Source organism: Rhincodon typus, chromosome 11 (genome assembly GCF_021869965.1).
Source record: "Rhincodon typus isolate 14 chromosome 11, sRhiTyp1.1, whole genome shotgun sequence".
Lineage (NCBI taxonomy): Eukaryota > Metazoa > Chordata > Chondrichthyes > Orectolobiformes > Rhincodontidae > Rhincodon > Rhincodon typus.
In genome coordinates, this window is record NC_063342.1 from 70138763 (window position 1) to 70165767 (window position 27005).

Below are 27005 nucleotides of genomic sequence, written 5' to 3' on the forward strand. Positions count from 1 at the left end.
CTCGACCACGTCCTGAAGCAAACCAGGTACCTCGGATTCTCCCATTACTGTTTGTGGGAGCTTGCCTTACATAAATTGATTGTCAAGGTCCCTGTATCACAGTACTGACTACAGTTCAAAATTACATAATTGGTTGGTGGTTAAGCATAAATACACATCTTTCCTTTTTAGCTGATTTTCTCTGTGCAAATTGGAAACTGCACTTAGAGATGTATTATCGGGGCAGGGGTAAAAATCTGATGAAATTGATTATACATTTCAGTGGAGGAAAATGATAAGCATACCTCCTATTATCTGTAATTTGAAAGTATCAATTTTCCTGATATCATGAAAACCTTCAAGTATGGATTGTCTCCCTAGGAGGTAATATTTTGGGATGTCAGTGATTTTCTTCATGAGGCAGCAACTGCAGGGAAGGGGAAAATTGTTGTAGGATCTCCAAGCCAGCAAGAAAATTCATCCTTTGGAAAGGGAGTTAAATAAATCAAAAGTGAGGCCATTAATTTTCCTTTCTTTTCACCTTGGTTTAGGAAAGATATTACTAAGCTGGAGAGGGTTCAGAAGAGATTTAACAGGATGATGCCAGGGATGGAGGGTTTTGAGTTATAAGGAGAGGCTGGGACTTTTTTCACTGCAGCGTAGGAAGTTGACGGGTGACCTTACAGAGGTTTATAAAATCATGAGGGGTATAGATGAGGTGAATGGCAGGTATCTTTTCTCCAGGGTGGGGGATTTCAAGACTAGAGGGCATATTTTTAATGTGACAGGAGAAAGATTTAAAAAGGGCATGAAGGGCAATTTTTTTTTTTACACACACAAAATGGTTTGTGTGTGGAATGAACTTCCAGAGGAAGTGGTGGATGTGGATACAGTTGGAATTTTTAAAAGACATTTGGGTAAGTACATGAAGAAGAAATACTTGGAGGAATATGGGCGAAGCGCAGGCAGTTGGGACTAGTTTAGTTTTGGAAAATTGGTCGGCAAGGACTGGATGGATCGAAGGGTCTGTTTCCGTGCTGTATGACTCTACGATTCTAAGATACTTTAAATATGAAGTGCTTTTATTCGTGAATTAATCCTTTCCTTTAAAAATTACCTCATGTGAAAGATCCTCCTTTAGATTTCGGGTAAATATGCATAATCAGGAACAACTTTTTAAACATTGCTCAAATTAAATTGAACCGATTTAGTATCAATCTTACACCTTTAAAAAAATCCAATTAGTAGTTGAACACACATTGAGGTACGATCCATACCATGTGCTGAAAGCTTTAAACACACATTCTGTACATGAAGCATAAAAGAACAGTAAATTGAATGTTAGAAATTGGGACCATGGCCAAGCCAAAAGTGAGCTACTCACATCCATAACTACAATCTGAATTTCCCACAGAACCCACACCATAAACCATTTTGGGAAATTTACTATATTTAACAAAAACAGTTTCTTTGCTGAAACATGAGCAGTTCTACAGAGTAGCCTCCTTCTCTCAAAGGTCAATGTGCCGAGGGTTAAATGTTCTTGGGCATTGTACCTGTATAGGATACAGCCAGTCAATAGTACATTGATTAAATGGAAGAGAACTTCATATTTTAAATAATGCTGTAATGTAAGTTATTGATCTGTGTAGGGATTTATTGCTGTGGCTTCACTGTAAAGAAAACTAACATCAGTGAGGCTGTCCAACAAGATAGTCAAGGCCATGGTTATTATCAATCAATAACTTGTTTAAAACACACAGGATGGGTTGGTTTGTTTACTCATTAATTTGATCTACATTTCTGTCCTTTACTGAGGATAATTCATCATACTGATCTCCCTGGAGAGCACATTCTGTCCAGCATCAGTATGAGATTACCTTATTTGCTTTCTTAATGCTCCCCCTGGCTGTATGCATCGCAGAGTAGAGGAGTATTGCAGGTGTAAAATGATGAATCATTAAACACATTAAACTCACCATGAGAAAAAAGAACTTGCTGTAAGAGGTTGGTTAGTATTACTCATGTAGTGACAGTACTACGAGTGCAAGAACACTTTTCTGTGACTGAATTTGCCTTAAAACAAGAAATAAAAATACTGTGCTTAACAACCCTGCAAACTGCTCTCTCTCTTTACCTGACAGCTCTGAAGTGAAATCAGTTGATTCCTCTACTAAATTACAACGCATTATGAGGGTGGACACAAAGTCATTGGCTGTGGTTTGGAATTTAACATGCAAGAATCAGAATTGTTTACATCTACAGACTGGTAATGTGATCACATCATCAGACCCTTCTGCCTCAAGCACTTTACCTGCGTGCTTGCAACTTGTACCACTTCACTTTTTGCACAGCTATATGATAATCTAAAAAAACACTCGTTTTTGAAATTGTACCTGAATTCCCTCAGTATGCAATCAGGTTGTGGTTTCAATGAGCATAATTTTTCCTCATTGTTTTAACTTTGATTAGGCTGCTGTCCTGACAAAGTCACTTTGATCGATGACGGTGACCAATTGAGCAGCCAATTATTTTCTTTGATGGGGAATCAAGAGCTAGGGGACATAAATTGAAAATGTTACTGTAATCTATTATGCTTAAAACTGTAAAGAGAACTTAACTGAGAGAAATCCAGGACTGCCACCCACTCACTACAGTTCACATCAAAACAAAGGCATTTTTCAGAATTTTATAATCAATAGATTGTGCACTCAAGAACCTATCCTTGTTTACTTGTTTTAACCATACATGCAGAAATCTGTTCACTAAAGTTAAACATAGGCCATCACATACATTGTAACTAATTCAGAAAGGTGAATATCAAACTGAGACCAGCTTTTCAGGCTAAACCAACTAATATATTTATTTAAAATTAAATAGGGATGTAAAGCATAAAAGTTCATAAAAAATACGAACAGTGCATTGTATAAATATAGATATGAAAAATGTCTGCTAATTACGTTTTGCACGTAATTTTGAAGAAACGTAATAGTCTTACAAATTTGGCAAGACAAAATCTTTGTTTTTAAAACCACAGAGTCAAACTCAATAGGTTTTGTCTTCTCGTGCCATATCCGTATTGCTGTAACGCATTGCATCTAATCGATTCCTCCAATGATAAAGTTAAGTGAGTCTTCTGTGTGATTGGTTACTAGAAGATGCAGGATTATTGTACAGTTTCACAGACCTGTGTTAACCTCTTATTTAGTCTGAAGTCAGGTTTCAAATGATGACAGTTTTCTTCTGTTTTGTATCATTCGTCAACTCTAAGGTCTTGGTAATAAAAATAGCATGATGTTTGAAAACATTCAAATACACTTGTGCATGTGTGAAACTCAACAGAACAGGTTAGGAACAATGAATTTTACCTTTGGACATTCACCAAAGCACAACTACCCGTTTGAAGAGATCTTTTAGCTGTAATGTAACCAGACATACACAAAGGTCACACAATTGTTTTGTTCAGATTTGAAGGAAATCCTTGCTACTGACATCATTTCGTCCGTAAGAAATTTAAATTGGTTGACTAAGCTGCTCTATAAGCAAATACATTGTGTGGCTCTTCAACTAAAAATTAATTGGAGTGAACATTATATATTCATTATTTGGTGAGATTTCCTTCTTTCAAGGTTGTAAATGGTCCTGGATGAAAAGAAGCACTTGACTGTGCCTCGGAATACTTAGTATAAAGATTTGACACATAAAAGCACTCACCTTCCTGAACATTACTGAGGCTGAAAAATCAATGATCATTACACACAATGGCAAGATATTAAATTGTGATTGGATTTAATTCCTATGATTTACCTCTTTTTGCATACACCTTTAAACAAAAAAAAACACATTTAAACAAAAAAAAAGCACAAAGCTGACAAGGTTTTATTAAAGACTTCAAAACTGTACTGCAAAAATGAAACATTCACTTGTCCAGTACATAGAACAGTATCTGACAAGGTGATCAGAACTCCTAAAACAAACACTCTTGAAAGCTGGAACTTTAAAGTTTGACCATTACAGGTCCTGAGTCAGGCTGGTAAATAAGCACATAGTATCCTTCCAATTATTCAGGTGTGAGGTCCAGTTCTTTATATACAGATTCACCAAAATCAAACTCAATCCATGATGTTGCTAAAATTTTACGTCACACAAACTTCCTGTTTAACCTTTGGTCGAGAAATCTTGGTCTCATCACTTTTTTCCTGTCCAGGACCCCGACATAGTGCCTTGCGTTTGAACAACCGAAGGCTTGATCTCAGAAGGTCATTGTCCACGACTGGTGGATTTGTATATATCTGCTTTATTGTACCCTGATAAATAAATACAAATACAAATAAATACAATAATAAAAGCAAAATGAACAAAATGAATCTCTCAATGTCAATGTGTTATATGTTTTTAGTAAGTACAAATATCAAAAAGGCTTATTTCTCATAAATCTCTCAAGCAGCCCATTCAACATCAGACTTGGAACAAATGAGGACCTGGTTTCCAATTTGGACTTTGGCACATAAGAACGAGGAGCAGGAGTGGTCTGGTGCCACATGCTGAGCTGCTGTCATCGGACTGTAATTTAAAACCTTTTCACTATGTTGTAACTATGTCTGTAAGTAATGCATATGCTTTCCTTTAATCCTCTTCATAGAAGACCACTATTATGTTTTACTCTTAAGATTTCTACCTAGATACTTATACCTAAGATGGCGCCATTAAAAGGGAGCCACTGTAAAAAATTTTCACTGTACTCCTACACTTCTGTATTGTAGTATAAGTGACAATAAAGGATATTCTATTCTGTTCTAAAATGTCTTGAATCTGCTCCATCATTCAATACGATTATGATCTCATCTTGGCTTCAACTCCTGCCTGCTCCCAATAAGCCTTCAAACTATTACTGATTAAACTGCTGTCTATCACGTCCTCAAATTTCTTCAGGGTCCCAGTATCACTGCACTCTGGGACAGTCAATTCCACACATTCACAACCCTTTGACAGAAATAATTTCTCTTCATCTATGTTTAAATCTGCCACCCTACAGCCTAATACTATGACCTCTCATTCTAGATTGCCACACAAGGGGAAACGCCCTCTCTACATCTACTTTGTTAATCTGGTATAGCATTTTATATACTTGAAATCAATCTCCTTTCATCTGAAGCTCTAGTGAGTATTGGCCTAAATGGCTCAATCTCTCCTCATAAGGGAAGCCTCTCATCTTGGGATCTCTCGGAAGCTACAGTGAGGAGGAAGGAGCATATGACAAATACACCATGAAATGAAAATACAAATTGGTGTTAAAGGTTTCATACAGGAGGCTATTCTGTCCACTGTGTATTCACAGGCTCTCCAAATGAACATCATTATCTAGTGCCACACTCCTGTGTTTTTCCTAACCCCTTGCACATTGTTTCGATTTCAGGGTGTTGACTTGCTCGCTGAGCTGGCTTGTTTTCATTCAGACGTTTTGTCACCATGCTAGGTAACATCATCAGTGAGGCCTCCGGTGAAACCATGTTGTTCTACTCTGCTTGGAACTTATACTGTCGGATCCATTGTGGTGAGTAGTGTCATTTCTGGTTTTGTTCTGTATGGATTTATATATGGGGTCCAATCTATATGTTTGTTGATTGCATTATGGGTTGAGAACCATGCCTCTAGGAATTCCCGTGCACGTCTATGGTTGGCTTGGGCTACTATGGTTACATTGTCCCAGTTAAACTGATGGCCTTCACTGTCCGAGTGCACTGATATTAGGAAAAGTTCATCGTGTCGTTTAGCTGCTAGCTGAGGTTCATGTATTCTGATGGCTAGGTTCCTTCCTGTCTGTCCGATGTAATGCTTGTGGCAGTCGTTACATGGTATTTTGTAAACTACGTTGGTTCTGCATGTTGTGGGTATAGGGTCTTTAATCCTTGTGAGTGTCTGTCGTAGCCTGACTGTGGGGCTTGTGTGCTACCATGATTCCTAGTGGTCACAGGAGTCTCATTGTCAGTTCTGATATGTTCTTGATGTAGTGCAGTGTGGCCAGTGTGTTAGGGCGTACTGTGTCCTCTTGTTGTCTATTTAGTAGGGACCTGTGGATGAAATTGCGGGGAAATCCATTCATAGCGAAGATTTTGTGTAAGTGCTCTTCCTCTTTCCTGCCTAGTTCTGGTGTGTTGCAGTCAGTGGTAGCCCATTTAACTAGTGTCCTAATACAGCTTTGTTTGTGGACGTTGGGGTGGTTGTTGTGGAAGTTGAGGATGTGGTCAGTGTAGGTTGCTTTCCTGTATGCCGAGGTTTGGAACTCCCTGTTGGTCAAAAGTTCAACTCTGACATCCAGAAACAGAAGCTATTGTTGTTTTCTTCTTCTCTCGTGAATTTAATCCCTGCGAATACGTTGTTGATGAGTGGTGGGTCCCTTCTAGTTTGGTGCGTTTAATGATGACAAATGTGTTGTCCACGTACTGGATCCACAGTTTAGGTTGAATGAGGGGGAGGGTAGTGTGTTCTAGTCTTTGCATGACTGCCTCTGCAATGAGTCCTGAGATGGGTGATCCCATGGGTGTGCCATTGATCTGTCTGTATACTTGACCATCTAAGACAAAGTGTGTGGTGAGGCACAGGTCTAGTAGATTGAGAATGTTGTCATTGCTGATGGAGCTGCTGGTCTGCGCTGCTGCTTCCTTTAGTAACGTGGCCAGTATTTCTTTGGCTAGTGGGATGTCGAATGATGTAAATGATGCTGTGACATCAAAGGATGCCATAATCTCGTCGTCACTGATTTTTATGTTCTTGAAGGTATTGAGGAATTCTTGGGTTGAGTGGATGGAATTGGATGATCAATCGACTAGGTGTTTCAGTGTCTGTTGTAGGCCCTTGGCCAGTTTGTGTGAAGGTGTGCCTGGTAGGGAGACAATGGGTTGTGTACTTAAGGAAATTCCATTGAAGCGGGGTGTGTTCGTGCCTTCTAGTTTCATTCTCATGTAGTCCATCTTGGTTATCTGCCCTGCATCCTTTAGTCTCTTCATTGTCCAGGTGATCCATTACCTAGCTGCATTGTTGGGTTTATCGCCACCTGTTGGATAGTGCTTATATCTGCAAGGAATGCCTGTGCTTTCTCAGGCATTGTAATGAGGGTCACGCGCCCTTTGTCTGCTGGTAGGATTATAATGCTCTTTAATCACAAGGATTAAAGACCCCATTGCCACGACATGCAGAACCAACGTAGTTTACAAAATATCATGCAACGACTGCCACAAGCATTATATCGTACAGAGAGGAAGGAAGCTAGCCATCAGAATACATGAACATCAGCTAGCAGCAAAACAACATGATGAACGTTCCCTAATATCAGTACACTTGGACAATGAAGGCCATCTGTTTAACTGGGACAATGTAACCGTAGTAGCCCAAGCCAAACATAGACACGCATGGAAATTTCTAGAGGCATGGTTCTCAACCCGTAATGCAATCAACAAACAAATATATAAACCCATACAGAACAGAACCGGAAATGACAGTACTCACCATAATGGAGCGGGCAGTATAAATTCCAAGCAGAGTAGAACAACATCGCTTCATCAGAGGCCTCACTGATAATGTTACCTAGCATGGTGATGAAATGTCTGAATGAAAACAAGCCAGCTTAGCGAGCAAGACAACACCCTCACTCACAACCCGAGCTACAAATCTTTGCTAAAATCTTAAACTGTTTCCATTTAAATGATCATCCAAAACCCTTCTGAACGTGTCAATTCAACCTGCCTCAACCACCCTTCCAGGCAGTGCAACCCAGACCCAAACCATTCGGGTGAAAACGTTTTTACTCATTTGCTTCTTCTACAAATAACTTTAAATCACTCTCATTCTTGATCCTCTAATGAGCAGGAACATTTTCTCCATTTCTATCCTTATTTATTTCCTCATGATCTTGAAACTTACTATTAGATTTTCTCTGAACATTCTCTTCAAGGAGAGCAGTCCCAACTTCGCCAACCTATCTGCATAACTGAAGTTTTTGATCTCTGGAGCCATTGTTCCAAATTTCTTTTGCATTCACATCCTTCTGAAAGTCCGGCACTCAAAACGGTACGTAACAATCTAGATTAAGTCTCACAAGTGCCTTATACCTCCTTACACTTGCACTCTTATGCTCCTACTAATACAGCCCATGATACTGTATCCTTTATTAATTTCTCATTCCATCCTGCCATCTTCAACGATCTGTGCAAGCATACAACCAAGAGACAAAGGAGAGTAAGAACTTGATCAAAGGGATTGGAAGTGAAGAAACAGGGGTCCTGAAGATGAATTCAAGTGTCGGGCCTAAACAACGGACAGTTTCTTCAAAGACAGTGCTGATTGCTTGGAATTTAGGGAAGAAAGGTTCTAGCTATATGTCAATTTCTCGAGGGACCAAAAACAAACAAACCTCCAGCATCGGGCAACGTTGTGCTGAAGCAGATCAGGGTGGAAATTTGCTACAATGACGTATTAAACAAAAGACAGCATTACACTGTGCTTTTAACATATAATACATTCAAAAGCATTTTATTAAGAGGAACAAACAGTACACCAAAGTAGGAGCGAGTGAAGGCCTGGTGAAAAATGGATTTTGAATTGTTTTTTGGTAAGGAGGACAGGACAAGGAGGAAAACAGGACGGAGAACAAACAGGAAAAAAAGCCAAGAGGGAGACGGTGTTCCAGAAAGAACAACTTGAGTATTTGAGAGTTCTGCTATTAATTGTGCCTTGATGCACAGGAAGCCAGGGTCTGACATTAAACAGTGAGAGAGAGAGAACAGGGAAGCCTAGACAAAATTGCAGAGGTAAAATACAGCAAGATCAAAGATTTGAAAACAAAAACAGGAATTGTAGATTTAATGGATTAGGGCAAGGAACCAAAATAGTCAACGATGAAATATATTTATGAAGGAACAGATTTAGAGTGGAAACAGACACGCATAGATTAATTGTAAGCTGGAGTTTATGAAAGGCAAATAAAAGAAGGAATGCAAAAATAAAATGAATGTTGAGCTGAATATTGTGGTTCCATAGAAATAGGGTTAGCCATGGGCATCAAGAGAAGAGGCAAACAAGTAAGTTTGGGTGCCATCAGCACACCCAAAGGGAGTAATACTACGAAGGACAGGCATGGAAATGTGAAAAAGGAGGGACAAGGCAAAAGGAAGTTTTTGATAGAAACATTTTGAATTATCAAAGGAGTGGAGAATGTAAACAGTAAAATGTTCCTTTAAATTTCTAGTCAATAAATGGGTAACAAAGATTTTCAATATAATACTGGTACTCGGTAGATGGGGTCAGTTATCTCAGCTAGTTAGATAGCTGGTGTGAGGTTCAGAACAACAGCAACAACGTGGGTTCAATTTCCACTACAGCTGAGCAAGGTTTGGCACCTCCTTCCCTTCTCTGCTCCTGACAGCAGAAGGCAAACCATTACTGACAAAAAAAGTCAAGAAAATGGCTCAGAACGAGGTTTCCGCGGACAATGAGCCAAAGACTTCCCACTGGGCATAGCACGTATAGATAACTGAAGAACTAGATGGATAAAGAGGGAGCCTATAGTTTTAGTGTGCAAGCAACAGGTATTAGGATATGGAATGCTTCAGCTCATGTTGGCTATTGAAAGCAAACTCTAGTACACTTTTAAGAGGAAATTAAATTGATGAGAAAGTGAACAAACTCTGGGAAAATGGAATTTCAGGAAGTGGCCCCAGTAAGGACTATGCAGTGGCACAAAGCTGGGCTGAAAGAATTTTCAACAGGACAGGAAATCAATGATTTCTAGAAATTACAAATGAAAGTTAGTGAAAAGCTTGAAATTAGGTCAGAAAGAATGTTATTCTGCAAGTAACGATAAATGCTTGGGATACTAAAGTAAATTACTGGAAGAAAAATAATGGCTGTTTTCTAGAGACAGAGGCTTCTATTATGGAAGCAGTGGTGATGAGCTGCAAATAGGTGAGCAGCAGGCATGATGCCTATGGTTTCTTACTTTCTTACCAGATATTTATACAAATTCACTTCAACATAATCGTTGGATGGCACTAAGTAGCCGGAGCCTGGGAATGATGTTTCTACTTTCAGGGCATTTAGTGACTACAGGTTGTGGCCACCAAAGCTGAGCTTACTGATTTGACACAGGATCAAATACTTAAGATGTTTTTACACAGGGGTCTACCCTGTTTGCAATTCTCTGCTCTGACCAAGTCAAGATGAGCCAATTGAGCATAGGAATCTTGCCTGCTCTATGACTCTGTCAACATTGAGCTAACATAGAGCATCACATACTTAATCTTCACTGCAAGTTTCCCAATAAAATGACTTTGACTTGTTTAAATCTCCATTTAATATCATATTTTTAGAAATTCACTATAGGATATGCTACTATTAGCTTCAAAATTAATGGCTCATTCTAGATTCTGAGTTGTGACGGTAAATTGAACACAAAGCTTACCTGATTCAAAATTAGTTAGACTTAAGCCATGTCTTACTAGAATAGGTTGCATATTCAAGTCAAAGATGAGGAATAATTTCTTCTCTCAGAGGGTTGTGAATCTGTGGAATTCTCTAGCACAGAGGGCTGTCAAGGTTGAGTCATTAAGTATATTTGAGGCTGAGATAGACAGATTTTTAATCAGTAAGGGAATCAAGAGTAATAGGGAAAAGGCAGGAAAGCAGAGTTGAAGATTACCAGATCAGCCACGATCTCACTGAATCGTGCACAGTTTGAACGGCCTATTTCTGCTCCTGTTTCTTACGGTTTCCTACTACGTTACATAGACCTAAATCAGAGACAGACATAAAATTTCACCCTAGATACTACTGCAGTTAGTGATAAAACAAAAGTGGAAGGAGACTTACTCTTTCATTTCTTAATAGCTGTTTGCGAATGGCAAGATCCCTACGAGAGCAAAGTGCTTTACAGCAGGGTCCCAGGTTACTAAGCAAACTCGCTCTCTCCTCTTTTCTCTGTACAGCAGCCATGTTGAGGGCTCCAAGCTCATGTTCGAAAAGGTTTTCTGCATCTTCAAGAAAATTACAAGTATGATGAATAAGGACAATGTTTGTATTAAGGATGCAAAAGACACAAACATATTCATACTTGGACAAGAAAAAGATGAACAGATTAAAATTGTAGATGTTATCTATTTATTAATAGAAATACTTAAAATTACAGGAGGTTTTGATTGAATAGCCACAGAGAAAGTGATGTCAATTATGGGGAAGAGCAAAACCAGTGGCTATTAAAATAGTCAAGAAATCAAATGGAGAATTCAGAAGTCATACTATTACCTAGACAATGGTGAGAATATGGAACTCACAACCACAAGGAGTAGTTAAATACAGACACATTTAAAAGGAATCAAGCATGAAGAACAAGGAAATGGAGGATTATGCAGAGAGAAAAAAGTTTACAGTTGCAATTTTGTATTCTCAAGTCTTTTGAGGCTGCCGTAGGCACCGTTTTACTGTATCCAATGACTCCTCATTTGGATATTCTACTTCTTTACGTGTGGAGCATGACTGGAAAACACCTTCAAAAGATGCTTTAATAATCTTACATTGTGTGTCCAGGATTCAAAATTATACCCCCCACACATAAAAGAATACAAATTTCTGAAATTATGATTATGGTATAAAATAATACCAATCTTAGAGATAAGTAATCGGTTATTTTTGCCAGTAGTTTGCTACTTAGTTTCATTATGAAATCCAATCACACATTCACATGGGCTTAAAGAGTCATACAGGATGGAAACAGACCCTTTGGCCTAACCAGTCCATGCCGACCATGTTCCCAAACTGAACTTGTCCCATTTGCCTGCGCTTGGCTGATAACCTTTCAAACCTTTCCTATTCATGAAATTATCCAAATGTTTTTTCTCTGGCAGTTCATTCCACATACGAACCACTTTTTATGTAAAGAAGTTGCCCCTCACATTCTTTTTAAATCTTTCTCCTTTCACCTTAAAAATACGCTGCCTAGCATTGAACTCAACAACTTATTCACCTTATCTCATGATTTTATAAACCTCAAAAGTCACCCCTCAATCTCCTATTTTCCAGTGAAAAAAGTCCCAGCCTTTCCAGTCTATTTTTATATCTCAAACCCTTCATTCCCGGAACTGGAGCTAATCCTTAAACGCTTTTACAAGCTTTTATTTACGGAGGTACAAATTACGAATAGATGACTCCTAAGCCAGCCCTTACAGTTTCAGCCAGTTCCTGTTTCTTTCTTTCTACACTAATCTACCTGTTGGGATTAGTTATGACACATCTCCAGACAGGTAGCTGTTAAATCCTGAAATTCTGAGCCAGAGGCAGGGCCTCTACCAATGTGGCACAAGACCCTTGTTCCTTTTCATACAAGAATCCCAATTCCCTGCTGATAGCATTAAATACAAGTAATATGCAATTATTACGACTGCAGTTAGAAATAAACTAAAATATACAAGCAGAGTTCAGCAGTCGTACTTTTTATTTGTTTACAATACCTTCAGTTCGCTCAGACCTCCTCTTCTAGTCTATTTTAGCAACAGAAAGGCTATTTGATTTGAAATTAGATTGTGAACCTGCCCAGAAACCAATCCACATACTTCGAAGCGTTGTAATCAATACTGCAAACTGAAGCTCATTTATCAAGAAAGCATTCATTGTGTCACATTGTATTTTTAATACAGTGATCATTTACTACCATTATTTCAATCAAACACAATGATCCACAATTCCTTATATAGTAGATACTGTAGGCAAACAAAAATCTAATCATATTACTTTCCGCCAGTCCAACATTTGAAATGCAAAGCTTTTGCTCGAGGAACTTTTGTTTGAGATTTGCTGCAGAATGCTGGAATATCAGCCTGGAAGGGTCTAAGTTATATTTTGAATATTATGCATCCTTCACTCATCATGGGTACTGCACCTACTTTGAAGTTTGGGTTGGAAAGAAATAATGGGGATGCTCATGAATGCATCTTTGAGGCATTGCATATGGTTCCATGTCATATACTCGCACTATTATAACCAGATTGTTCTGTCCTGAAGCTAAACTGAAACTAATCATTTAACCTCCAGTCCTACAGACATGTTTTTTGGAGAATGTGAATCTTTGGGATTCTCTACTTCTGAGGATTGTAGCTGCTCTGTCAACAAATATACTTAAGACGGAGATGGACAGATAATTGGTCATTCAGGGAATCAAGGATATGGGCTGCAGGTAGAGCTGGGGTCAAGGCTGATGATCATTTTGAAGGGAGAAACAGGGTCCAAAGGCCTCATGATCTACTCCTGCTTCCAGCTCATACAAAAACCCATCAAACTATTTGGGAGGAAGAAAATCGGATAACCTAAATTGTAGAAATAATTAAGAAATACAAAATAGTTTCCTACAAGGTCTTGAATGCCAAGTAATTTTCTCAGTATGGAGTGTCAATCAAACAATACATGTAATATTGGTATCCCACCACTCAGATAATGCTATTCACCTAATGATATTACAGCACATCAATGTGACAACTGAGGTGTGACATTACCAATACCTTTGGTGTTGTTCATAGCAGCCCGACAAGTTTCATTGACCTTGGCGAACAACTCTGCACCAGCCAAACGCTTGGATATTCCCGCTCGTAACAGGATTGCTCCAGGGGTGAACTTTAACAGAGCAGCTCCAGGCTCCCTTGGCTCTTTAGGCTGCTTGGGCAACAGGCTGGACCAATCGACATCAATCACATCCATGGGATCTACAAGATAAGCTTTATCATCAGTTTACTGTGTAAAACACATTCTGAATCAAGCAAAAAGCAAATAAAGAGTAGCAAATAAAGATCCTCACTCAACAGACATTTCAAGTTTTTGCATAAGGTGTTTGGAATCATCTGTTCATACACACACAGAACCCCTAGCACCTCTAGGAATCTCAATTCGCTCATGTAGCTTATATCTACATTTGCCTATTAGCAAAAACAGTTCTACTGGTTTATATTAAAATATTATAGCTCAGTCTGGAGAATGAGAACAACACACATTTACAAAACCTCAATATATTATTTCAAAGTATTATTTTACTATTAATTTATATATTTATGTCTTTTCTGTTAGTGATGTATGATTACTACTAGATGTTGGATGGCGAAAGACACATTAAGGAAACCAAACATGGCTTCATAAAAATGTCATGTCTTGCACAATTAATTGCATTATTTGAAACTGATGAATGAGGAAATCCAGTTGAGATTGTCTTCTTTGACTTTAAACAGTAGTATACAAAAGGCTTCTCTCTAAGACTGAGCCTCTGGGATTTGTGGTAATAAAACGAGCTGAACTGTGAGATGTAGGCTGTGAGATTTATATACATTTTTAGTATCATTTACTTTAAGTTTAGATATTTGGAATGAGTTAGTGGCATATGGGCTATTTTGTGTGTCTGAAGCTTTCAATAATTGTCTTATAAGTATTTATGTAGCCATGGTGATTTCTTTTAAAAGGCTGTGAAAGCTCACCTTCAGAACTATTGGCTTGTTATGAATATTAAGTGTGCTGAAGACTCAGCAAAGTAAACAGTTGTTCATCAAGATCTGTTAGAAATTTCTGGACTTTTTTTTCCCAAGTTTAGGGAAAAGTCACATAATTTTGAGAAAATTTCCAGTTTTAGTTTCAGTTTTTAAATAGCTCTGAAGTCACCCTGTGGTGAAGGTATATGTATAAAGTGGTACTCCTGAGTAAGGAAGAAGATAGTTAGATTTGTTAACACTAAATTACCTTAGAGTAAAGAATTAGTAATAATTTCAAACCAGAAATGCTTGGATAAAACCCTGAAGAGATTATTTCAAGCTGAGTACATTCAATCTCATGTGTATGATAGCTTCAGGAAGAAAATAATGTTGGCATGCATTAACAGGATGATTGCGTGCTAGATGAGGTGTACTATTTGTCTTAACACAAGACCTTGGACAGGCCTCAAATGGAATGAGTGTTTTGGTCCCTTCACTTAGTCAGTGATATTGCCAACTTAAGGCATCTTAATTGTCAAGACAAGCAAAAGAATTGGAATTTTACAATTTTACAGAAATGTAGACTTGGAGCGGGGAGGATCATCTGATTAAGGTTTATAAGATCGTCAAGGGAATTAACTGTATTACAGCTGACAAACTGTTCTGATTAAGAAGATTAGGGAGGACCAGGGTCACAATTTTAAGTTGTATATGGCAGATCTAGGTTTAAAAACAAAAGAACTGGAAAATGTTGATGACTGGTTGAATGCTTTCAAGCCAGTAATGCATGTGGCTTTGGTTGGGCAAGAAGTCAGCTGTTACAAAAGGTCGGCACAACAGAGAATTTAGGATCAAAGTTATTTGCTGGACCAGAATCCTAATGCGTTGGAGAGGACCTTCCCAAATTTCCCCATCCCCACTGTGGTCTGAGTTTTTAATCTAATTTCTCACCTTTTCCAGGGGATCACATTTTTCTGGGTGGGGTAGGTGTGAATATGTTGTGTTATACAGGCACTACAAATACATGGGGCAGGCTAGATTGACTAGAGGGTCTATGTTGGTTTGTTATTATTTGTGCATATGTATCTGGCAATCTGAAACCACATCACTGAAACAAGAGCTGCAGGGGAGTGAAGTTTTGGCAAATTCTGAATTGATCTAAACAATTTTTTATCAAAATATGGGAGTTACTTTACATGGCAGCTTTACGAATATTTTGCATTCCAGTATTGCTGAGTGTAGCACAAAGAATAGCAGTGGAATGGATTAAATGATTCTTAGTTATCGTACAAGACCTCTTTCTTGCTAGCTAATAACAATGGGCACATTTACTCATTTAGCAACCAAATAGATTTGTGTCCATATAAAATGACAAATGAATGGACTGAAGAGGGAGCTGAATGCAGGAATAAAACTGAGCTTTCATAGCTCACATGCAACGGTGATTCATTGAGAAATTAAGCTACAAGGCACATTAATATGTTAAGATTTTTTTTCTTCATTCATTCATGGAGTGAGGGCGTTGCTGGCCAGGCAGCATGCATTGCCCATCCCTAATTGCCCAGAGGGCAGTTCAGAGTCAACCACATTGCTGTGGGTCTGGAGACACATGTAGGCAGACCAGATAAGGATGGCAGTTTCCTTCCCTAAAGGACATTAGTGGACCAGATGGGTTTTTCCTGACAATCAACAATGGATTCCTGGTCTTCTCTAGATTCCTAATTCCAGATTTTTTTTTATTGAATTCAAATTCCACCATCTGCCGTGGCAGGATTCGAACCTGGATCCCCAGAACATTATCTGGGTCTCTGGATTTAACATTAATAATTCCATCTTCACTCCTGAAGGTGAACTGGCAATTTTCCAAAAAACTAAATTACTGGATGCTGATCAGGAATAGCTGAATTGACCCACACCTCCACAACACTGCCCAGGGCTCCAGCTTAGCTAGGTCAATTGTAGCACTAAAACTACAGCCCCTGAAATCAGCAAATAGTGTACGAAAGCATAGGTTAACCACGTGGCATTGATGCTTGATAATGCAGAATTTGAATATTACTGAAAAAAGATACATGCTGTCAAAGCTGTTCATCTTGCACTCAGAAAAGGTTTAACTGGAATGGGCCGGTTATCTTATGAGGAGGGATTGAACAGGCTGATCTTGCATCCACTGGAGTTTAGGAGAACAAGATGTGACTTGATTGAAACAAGGGATCTTGTCAGGATGGATGTGGAGAGAATGCTTCCTCTTAAGGGAGAATCAAAAACTAAGGCTCACTGTACGGTCACTCATTTAAATCAGAGATGAGGTGTTTTTTTTTCCTCTCTCAAGGATCATCAGTCTACGGGATTCTCTGCTCCAGAAAGCTATCAAAGCAGCATCATGAGTCCTGGGAACTCACTTCCTTAAAAGACAGTGGAAGCAGAGTCCTTGAATACTTCAAAGGCAGAGGTGGATAGATTCTTGTTAAGCAAGGGGTGAACAGTTCTCAGTGGTAGGCAAGATTTGAGATTACTGTCAAATAAGACATGATCTTATTAAATGGCATAGCCGACTTGAGCTTTGCCCTACCTATATTCTTCGCTGTGTACTCATCAGGACAGAATCGCAAGAAAACTTAATTTCAAAACTATAAACAAATTGTTGCTCCCTTCGATATTTGGCAATCTTGTATCTGCATCAGCAGTGTAAAATGAAAATCTTCAATAGCATATCTCTTTTTCCCAGCAATTACTTGGTTATAAGTGCATCACAGAATAATTAGCACTCTAGGAACTGCACGCTAGGAAGGTACTGCCTTGAGGTAGCACAACGTATTGAATGTATGTACAAAATGGGAAATAATAGCTTAATACAGAAGTTAGTTTTTATATCTGTTTAACGGGAATTTATTCTCCGTGATAAAGGGTAGCAGAGTTTCAAATCAGATCATCCAAATGTTCAGGGATAGCACAGATCACATGATTACAACCTTCCAGTTGTACAGTTATGAACTATTTTTAAGAATATTGTGACTAAAAGAAACGGAGTAGTAGTCTGCACAGGTTGCGATCATGGTGCCTGAATGTTATTCTACTTTTGAGAATATAGACCTCCATTAACTTAGTGTCAATATTTAATATACCATTGGGTTACTTTATCTTCAGTGTCCAACCTAATATGGTCAAATTGACTTTCTTGATTAATAAATCAATTTGTTGATCAAAATTCAGTACCAGTTGGTAACTGAACCTCAGATTCTCAGGTCCCCATTGATTTATGGTAAATTATGCTTCACCTTCACCAAGTTGGCTACCAGAGGTGTCCAGGTCAGGTGTTCAACTTCTACATAAAATCGATCAACAACATCACACAGAAAAGTATAAATGGAACTCTGTTATATTTCAAGCTGAAACAGCATCAAAGCCCTGACATATCAAAAATCTTGATCTAGAATACAGATTCTTCACAAAAGATGTTTATCAGTTCATATAGCTATCTTGCAGTTAACATTGAGAATACTACTGCACACAGACACGGTGGCCTTGCATTTAGAAGTGGTTCACCATTATGTAAGGACTAACCTAATTGAAAGTTTTCAATAAGCTATTTAAGCAGACACTTTCCCAGCGTTCCATTACTTTTTTTTTGGGGTGGGAAGCGAAAAAGCTGGTTTGGTGCATTCTGCATACCCTAGGGCACAGAATGATCAATAGAAGATACACCTTATTTAAACTACGTGGTGACAGAGGCATTCCGGCACCATAACTTCCTGGGCTACAGAAACAATGCATTTATGATTAATTTTGATTTCTGGATAAAGAAAGAAGAAGTGAATTTGTAGGAGTGAAATTCTTTGAATACAAAAAGCACTGGATTTAGGAGACATAAAATTAAACTCAGAATATTGAAAAATTAAACCACCTAATTTACCCTGCCAAGGATCATGCATTTTGTCACCAATGGAAGGGTGCAGTTCTATCGAGAATGTTGTACAATGTGTGGTAGGCTGTGGTATTGCTCACTCTCAACAGTTTGGCAGTGATTAAATTAAACAATTTCAGGAAGTATGCATCTACCAATGGATACGTACAGGACAACTATTTGATAAGGTTCACGAATAAAATCAGAAACAGCACAGCAATATTCATATAAAGAACTGCACGACTGCACACATGAAAATCGGAAATTCTCACAAACGTATTGACTACCAGACAATAGCTATCAATGTGCTCCACTCCCCATTATTGCTTTGTCTGCAATCAATGTAATTATTTCAAATTAACATTTGAATAACAATAATTGATCAGTAACCAACAAGTTGAATCTAAAAACTTAAACATTACAATATTGCAAAAAGTATTTTTTTCTGCTTTCCCAAATAGATCGTGCATCTGAAGTAAGTTCAAATAACCTGACTTGAGGTACAAGGGGATATTCTCAACCAGGCATAATAGGAAAACTTGGCTGGACTTCCCACACTTATTCCAAAGCTAGATAACTGATTCCAAGAACCATGAAATGAAATGAAGTGAAGCAAACTTACAAAGACTGAATGAAATATTAAAATGACAAAATTAAATGGTAGCAGTGCAAACTGCTAACTGAATATCCTTTGCTTGCCCTTGTAAGCCATGACTGCTCATGACAAAATAAAGGAATCCTCGAATGATTCCCTGTGCGCTTCTTTGGTTACGGGGAATATTGTGGTTTGCATCTCCACAATTAGAAGACCTATATTTAATTTAGATTTTGCAAACACATCTTTATTTCTTAACTATTTAAAAAAGATTAATCACTTCAAAATTAGACAATGCACATTACATATCCTACTGTACAAAAACATTGTGCAGCTTTTTAAAGGGGTACCTGGTATTTTTTCTTCGTCCTGGTTCTCTTCTCTTTTTTCTGCATCATCTGCCAGTATTTCATCCAACTCATCATCACTAATTGGCTCATATTCCTCACAAGACCCTGACACCGAGTACTGCGCATCATCAACTTTCCCATCATGCTCACCTAAAGGCAAAGAAAAAAGCATGCTGGTGGCTGAGTGATGAATGAACAGAAGAACATCAGACACACACTCTTTTACCCTGTTCTCAAAGAATTTATATGTAACAGACAATTTTGGTGGTATCCATTACTTCTTAGGTACAACGTTAATAAAACTACTTATCTCAGGTTGATACAAGGTCCAATTGCAACTGGTAGTACTTGCACAGTGACTGCTAGATCTAACAGACATGTATGAACACGGCCTTAATATATGTGCCGTAACTCTCTCCTTTGTTACATTCCAGAAAGTGAATACTAACGCCCACATTTTCCATCCATTTAAATTATTAAAAGCCTAAGAGCATCGATGGATCATTTCAGCACTGTTCATCTGGTTTGACAACCTATCGGACTATACCTCAAAAGGCAAAGTGCATTTAAGTGTCTCTGAGCACCCTCTGGAATCATAGTGACATTTGCCTTTGGAGTTTGATTGCAACTCAAGTGCTGCTGTGAAGGCAACACTAAGGCAACACCAATTGTGCTTTTTAACTAAAAAATCTTATGCATGGGATATGGGGATTGCATGCTCGCATGTATTTATTATCCATCCTTAAGAGACCTTAAAAAGGTGGTGGTGAACTGCCTTCTTGAACCATGTGGACCAGTGTACACAGTTCTGTTAGGTAGGGAGCACCATGATATTGACCACAATAATGAAGGAGCAGTGATTTATTTATAATTTAGCCTGATAGAATACTTAGAGGGGAATATTCAGGTTGTGGTGCAATTGCTGTCCTTTTCCTTCCTGACAAAAAGAACTGAGGGATTGGAAAGTGATAAAGAAACCTCGACGAGTTACCACAATACAAATTGTAGATGGTACACAGTGCAGCCAAGGTGCCCCAATGTTGCATGGAGTGAATGCTTGTGGTGGGTAGGGTGTCAATTATGTGGGCTGTTTTATTCCCTATGGCACTAAAAGATAAAGGGATCAATTGTCAACTGAATCATGGACTAGACAAAACTTCAGCCAATTTCCATTACAATGCATCGTGGGGTACTCCCAAGAAACACTGAGCAAGTTCCTTTTTGTGGTCAGGTCATGACCTTGTAACAACACTTACAAGGCCTGTAACATTCTCTCAAATTCCCAAGCAAAGTACGCCAACCCCCTTGGGATGGCAACTTTGCATGTGCAAAGATACACAGAGACATAATCCAGCACATTCACTGAAGCAAGCAATGGTATGTGACCAATACTGCCAGATAACAGGAGAGACGGTAATCATTTTACAGCTATAACATCATCACCAGCACATGTAGCGACACACAGGAGAATCAAGTCAAGTAAGTTTCAAACCTAAATAAAAACCGAAAGAACTGCAGACGCTGTAAGTCGGGAACAAAAACAGAAGTTGCTGGAAAAGTTCAGCAGGTCTGGCAGCATCTGTGAAGAAAAAAATCAGATGAAGGATCACCAGACCTGAAACGTTAACTCCGATTTTTTCTCTAAGTTTCGAACCTGCCTGACAGCCGCTGATTGGAGAAACCGCAGCCAGATACATGCATACCTACAGATCCCATCCTTAGGTCAAAACAGATGGCAATCCATCACCAAGAGTCATTTTGTAATATCACTACTGATCAAACCAGTCAAGTCCTAAAGGACACAGCTGCTAGACTGGGTCTGTGACTTGTGGTGAAAGAACCAACAAAGATGAGAAAACAAACTTGACTTCATACTGGTGCAGATATATTTCACCATGGTGGTATCGGTAAGAGTGACTACTGTGCAGTCTTTGTGGAGATGAAGCCTTGTCTTCACACTGAGGAGACCAACTATCGTAATGTGTGCAATAATCGCTGTGATAACTGGGATAGGCTTTGAACAGAGCTAACAACTCAAAACTGGGCATCCCCAAAGTGCTGTGGACCAACAGCAGCAGCAGGATTCTAATCCAACTCAATCATAGCCCAGTGACTCCCTCACTTATATTATCATCAAGCCAAGCGATTAACCCCTGTTTAATTTAGAGTGCATGCCTGGAGCGACAACAGGCATACCTAAAAATGAGGCGAAACCTGGTGAGCTACAAAACATGTGCCAAACAACATAAGGTGGAAGTGGCAGACAGCTAAGTGATGCCACAACTAACGGATCAGATATAAGGTCTACAGTTTAGGCGTATCCAGTTGAGAAAGGTGTTGGACAACTCATCAAACAACTCACTGGAGAAAGAGGCTCGACAAATATCACTATCCACAACAATGGGGGAGCCCGGCAAAGATAAGACTGAAACATTTGAGACACACTTCAGCCAGAAGTGCTGATCCATCTCGGCCTCCTCCTAAAGTTCCCAGCTTCACCGATGTCAGTCTTCAGCCAATTTAATTCACTCCACAGGATATCAAGAAACAGCTGGAGGCACTGGAATACTGCAAAGGCTACGGGCCCTGACAACATTCCGGCGATAGTACTAAAGACTTGTGTCCAGAACTTGTTGCTTCCCTAGCCAAGCAGTTCCAGTACAGTTACAGCACTGGCATCTACTGGGCGATGTGGAAAATTGCCCAGGTATGTCCTGTACACAAAATGCAGTGCAAATCCAACCTGGTTACTAACTGCCCCATCAGTCTACTGTTGATAACCAGTAAAGCGATGGAAGGTATCATCAACATTGCTATCAAGCAGCATCTCCTCAGCAATAACGAGCTCAGTGACGCCCAGTTTGGGTTTGCCAGGGCCACTCATTACAGCTTAGTTCAAACATGGACAAAGGAGCTGAAGTTCAGAAGTGAAGTGAGAGTGATTGCCTTGGACGTTGAGGCTACGTTTGGCTGAATTTGGCATCAAGAACCCTGAGAAAAACTGGAGTCAAAAGGAATCAAAGGGGAAAATTCTCTGCCTGTCAGAGTTAAACCTAGCAAAAAGGAAGATGGTCATCATTATTGGAGGTCAGTCGTCTAAGTTCCAAGACTTTCCTCATGGTAGTGTTCAAGGCTCAACACCTTCATGCTTAGTACCATTCACAACTCCTTCAGTACTGAAGTAGTCCATGTCCAAATGCAAAAAGAACTGGACAATATCCAAGTGTGGGATGAAAAGTGCACCACACAAGTACCAGGTTATGATCATCTCCAACAAGAGAGAATCTAATTATCAAACCTTGACATTCGATGTATTACTGTCGCTGAATCTTCCACTATCAATATCCAGATAGGTTACCATTGACCAAAACTGCTATAGGTACTGTGGTTACAAGAGCCAGCCAGAGGGTAGGAGTCCTGCAGTGAGTAACTCATCTGTTGACTCCCCAAAGTCTGTTAACCATCTATAAGGCAATTCAGGAATGTGATGGAATTCTGTCCACTTGGATAACTGTAGCTCCAACAATACAGAAGAAGCTTGCCACTATCCAAGACAAAGAGCTCTCTTGTCATCACATCCACAAATATTAGCTCCCTCCACCACCAATGTTGAGCAGCAGCAGTGTGTACCATCTACAAGATTCACTGCAGAAATTCACCAAGGCTCTTACGCAGCACCTTCCAAACCTAGGACTACTACCATCTAGAAAGGCAAGGGTAATAGATACATGGGCACAAACAATATGTATAAGATCCCCTCCAAGTCTCTCAACATCTTGGCTTGGAAATATATTGTCATTCCTTCAGTCCCACTGGGTCAAAATCCTGTAACTCCCTGCCTCATGGCATCATATATCAAATGGACTGCAGCAGTTCAAGGTAGCTCATTACCACAATCTCAAAAGAAACTAGGGATGGGCAATAAATGTTGATCTACCAGCAAAGCTCATATGGCGTGAATAAATTAAGAATAAAATTCAGGTACCACTCCCAATTATGACATCAAATCCATTTCCCTGGAATGACTTGGATGAGCAAAGTGAATGTACTATGGCAAGTTTGCAATTGACACAGAAATAGGTAGGAAGGTAAGTGGTTGGAATGACACAGAGGTTTCGTAGAAGGACTTATACAGGTTAAGTGAGTGGGCAAGAACTTGGCAGATGGAATATAGTGTGGGAAGTTGAAAGGTGGTCCACTCTGGCAGGAAGGATAGAGGAGCTGAATATTACTTAACTGGTTTAAAGACTGAAGGAAGCTACAGCACAGAGGAATTTGGGAGTCCTTTTCCTTGAATCACATAAAGCAAGCACACAAGTTCAGCAGGTAATTAGGAAGACAAATGGAATGTTGGCCTTTCTTTCAAATGGAGTATAGAAATTGGGAAGCTTTGGTAAAACTATACTAGGCACTAGTTACACCAAACCTCGAATACTGTGGACAGTTTTGGTCCTCTTATTTAAGCAGTCCAGAGAAGGTTCACTGGGTTGATCCTGGGTACGTAGGCATTGTCTTATGAAGAGAGGTAAGAGTAGGTTGACCTTTACTCATTGGCGTTTAGAAGAATGGCAGGCAACATTATTGAAAAATAAAGATTCTTAATGGATTTGACATGGCAGAGGTGGAGAAGTTGTTTCCCCTTGTGGGAGAGTCTAGGGTCAGAGGGAATAACCTCAGTTTAAGAGGCTGCCCATTTAAGACAGAGATCAAGAGTCATTCCTTCTCGTAAAGTACAGTGAATGTGTGGAATTATTTACTGCAAAGGGCTGTCGAGGCTGGGCTGTTAAGTACATGCAAGACTTGAAATACACAGGTTTTTAATCAGTAAGAGAGTCAAGGGATATGGCCAAAAGGGCAGGAAAGTGGACATGAGGATTATCAGATTAGCGAAAGGTCTACTTCAGCTCCTTTACCTTATGTTCTTAAATGCAATTGAGATAACTGGGTGTTGGTGGGTTTGAAGTGGACAACAATGGACAGCTTATCCCCAGAAATGAAAACAGTGAGGTCAGGGAAGGGAAAAGGGGAGTCAGAGCCAGATGAGGTGAAAGTGAGTGAAGGATGGATATTGGAATCTAAACTGATCAACTTTTCCAATTCTGGACAACAGCACGAAGCAGCACCAATGACACATTTGGGATACTGGAGAAAGAATTGCAGGGGGTGTGGGCCAGAGTAGAACTGGAACAACGAATGTTCCACACATCCCAGAAAGAGAGGGGCATAAATGGGACCAACGTGGGCACCCAAAGCCATTTGTTTGACTTGAAGAAAGTGTGAAGAGATAAAAGAAAAGCTGTTTAAAGTGAGAACCATCTTAGCCAGGCAAAGATGGGTGGAGTTGGGAATTATTCAGTCTCTTTTCAAGGCAATAATCATGGATGATTTTAAAATGCATTTAAACTGAAAAAAATCAGATTGGTAATAGTAGCATCAACGAAGGGTTCATAGCATGCTTTTGAGATAGTTTCTTAGAGCAGCAGGTTACATTAGATTTAGTATTGCATAATATGGTAGGATTAATTCATGATCTCAGAATAAAGGCATCGCTAAGGTTCGGAGCTCATAATACGATTGAATTCAACATCTGGTTTGAAAGGGAGAAATGTGGGTCTGAGACTAGCATTTAAAATTTAAAAAGGGGTAACTATGTGGACATGAAAGTTGAGCTAACTGAAGTGATCTGGGATAGTAGGCTAGGAGACAGATCAGTAGAGAAGTGGCAGACATTTAAACAGCTATTCCAGGACGTTCAGAATAACTACATTCTTACTATAAAATTCCAAGGGGAGGACCATCATTTGTAGCTAACTAAAGTTGTTAAGGAGAGCCTAAAACCTAAGGAAAGACATAAAATTGCACAAACATTAGTGCAGATCAGATGACTGGTCAGAATTCAAAAAGCGGCACAGAATTATCTAAAAAATCAATTGAAGCATGTTTACCATCATTGGTAGGTTCAAAATAGGAAAGTTTTCTTTTAAATTAAGGGTTCCCCCTTTCAGAAAGGGGATTTTTTTTTCTCTCAAAAGCATGTGGCTTTGGACTCTCTACCTCAGAAGGTGATGGGGGCAGTGTCATTAGATATTTTTAAGATTGAGATACATGGATTTTTGTTGGGCAACGGAGTCATTATAACCCATATTATAATGCCCTGCCACTCCTGCTTTTCCATGTGTTTATTACTCCCACTTTGAAAGTTATTCATGTATCCGGATCCTTTCTGGTATTACATTCCATTTCCTAATAACTCACCACCTTACCAAAAAAAAAACCTCTCATCTCTCCTCTGATTCTTGTGCCAATTACCTTAAAGCTGTGTCTGGTAGTTGCTGAACCTTTGGGCCAGTGGAACAGTTTTGTACCATTTACCCTATAAAAGCCCTGCAATGTCACTCTATAACTAATCACAAGGAGGAGCATGGACAAGAAGCTAAATAATTTTCTCACTTATGTAAACATGTATCATTGATTCATGCTTGATTCAGATCAGAATTTTATGCAAATATTCTCTGTTCTATAATGAAATACTACCTTCAACGGCATCAACGGGTTCATCGGCTTGGTTCTCATCGTTCTCTGGTTCTTTCACCAGGTCATTTACATCCCTTTCATTGTTTAACACAGTTGCAGTTTCAACTTGCTCAAATTGTTTTTCAGATTCTCTTCCTGGTCTTAGCTCTACTCGGGGCTGTTCCAATGTGGAAGCAGCTTCCAGAGTTCGCTCCTTGTCTTTATCAGGCACTTCTGCTGGTGGCTTCTCCCGCTCTTTGTTGACCTCTCTTCGCCGGTCTCTATTTCTGTCCCTGGTTTTAACCCAGTCTCGGTGTTCCCCATCCCGTTCCCATTCCCTTCTCTCTCGTCTTTCACGATCTCGATCAAGTTCACCCTCTTGAAGCTTTTCTCTACTCTCAAAGGATCCAGCCCGGGAGCGAGCTTGTCGATCAGATTCAGGGGAGCTTCGTCTAGAACTGTGACTCCTCGAATCTTGACGATCTATAAAACGCATTAAGATCCATTACTCATTTAAATGACAGCAAATTTCTGGAAGTTTTCTCCCCTTGAAATAGAAAATGTACAATTTATCAAGGGGATGGCACCAGCTAAATTGACCAGTTACATGACGGCACCATGCAGTGTCTTTCCTCAATCAACATTTGCAGTCATGCTGACACAAGTAGTAGATTTGGCAGTCAATTCATCAGACAAGCTGGGATCTCAAATAAAAACTGAGTTTTTAAATCATAAGGAAATTCGGAAAACAAATGATACGCTTGATCGAAAGCGTTTTCAATTTCAAAATGCACTTGCTGTGTTACAAAGTCCTTTTAATTTAACAAGTGCATCACAATATATACCATAAATGTTTTTGCACTATTATATTAAGGAGCAGGGATGGATTTTTGCCATACCTTTATTGTCTACCGTTGGCATGCAATCCTTTGGCATCTAAGAACACCACAAATTTTAAAAAAGGCAACTTTCTAGGTGAGTCAACAATATTCCAGTAATAATATTATTTCAGGATAATCTCTCTAGTATTAGAAAGCAGTGTCTTAATAGCTAGAAAAATATGGGCCTGATAAACTGTTAAAGCTGCTATGCACTAGGTTATATCCTTAATTCCAGAACTATGCCCCCTGCTGCGTCATATTAATTTTTTCTATTTTTCATTTGAGCAACTC

At 39.2% G+C, this 27005-nt stretch overlaps 1 protein-coding gene across 1 annotated transcript in view; it reads right to left on the reverse strand.

Annotated features, from left to right (window-relative positions):
- Positions 1 to 3835: 3835 nt before the first annotated feature.
- zc3h13 (zinc finger CCCH-type containing 13) overlaps positions 3836 to 27005 on the reverse strand; it is a 74331-nt gene continuing 51161 nt past the window's right edge. The window contains exons 8-12 of the mRNA XM_048602537.1: positions 25855 to 26316; positions 19321 to 19470; positions 13521 to 13721; positions 10843 to 11006; positions 3836 to 4286 (exon numbers count right to left, since the gene is read on the reverse strand). Of these exons, the coding sequence (XP_048458494.1) occupies positions 4116 to 4286; positions 10843 to 11006; positions 13521 to 13721; positions 19321 to 19470; positions 25855 to 26316 (1148 nt within the window). The 3' untranslated portion in view covers positions 3836 to 4115. The remainder of the gene's footprint in view (positions 4287 to 10842; positions 11007 to 13520; positions 13722 to 19320; positions 19471 to 25854; positions 26317 to 27005) is intronic.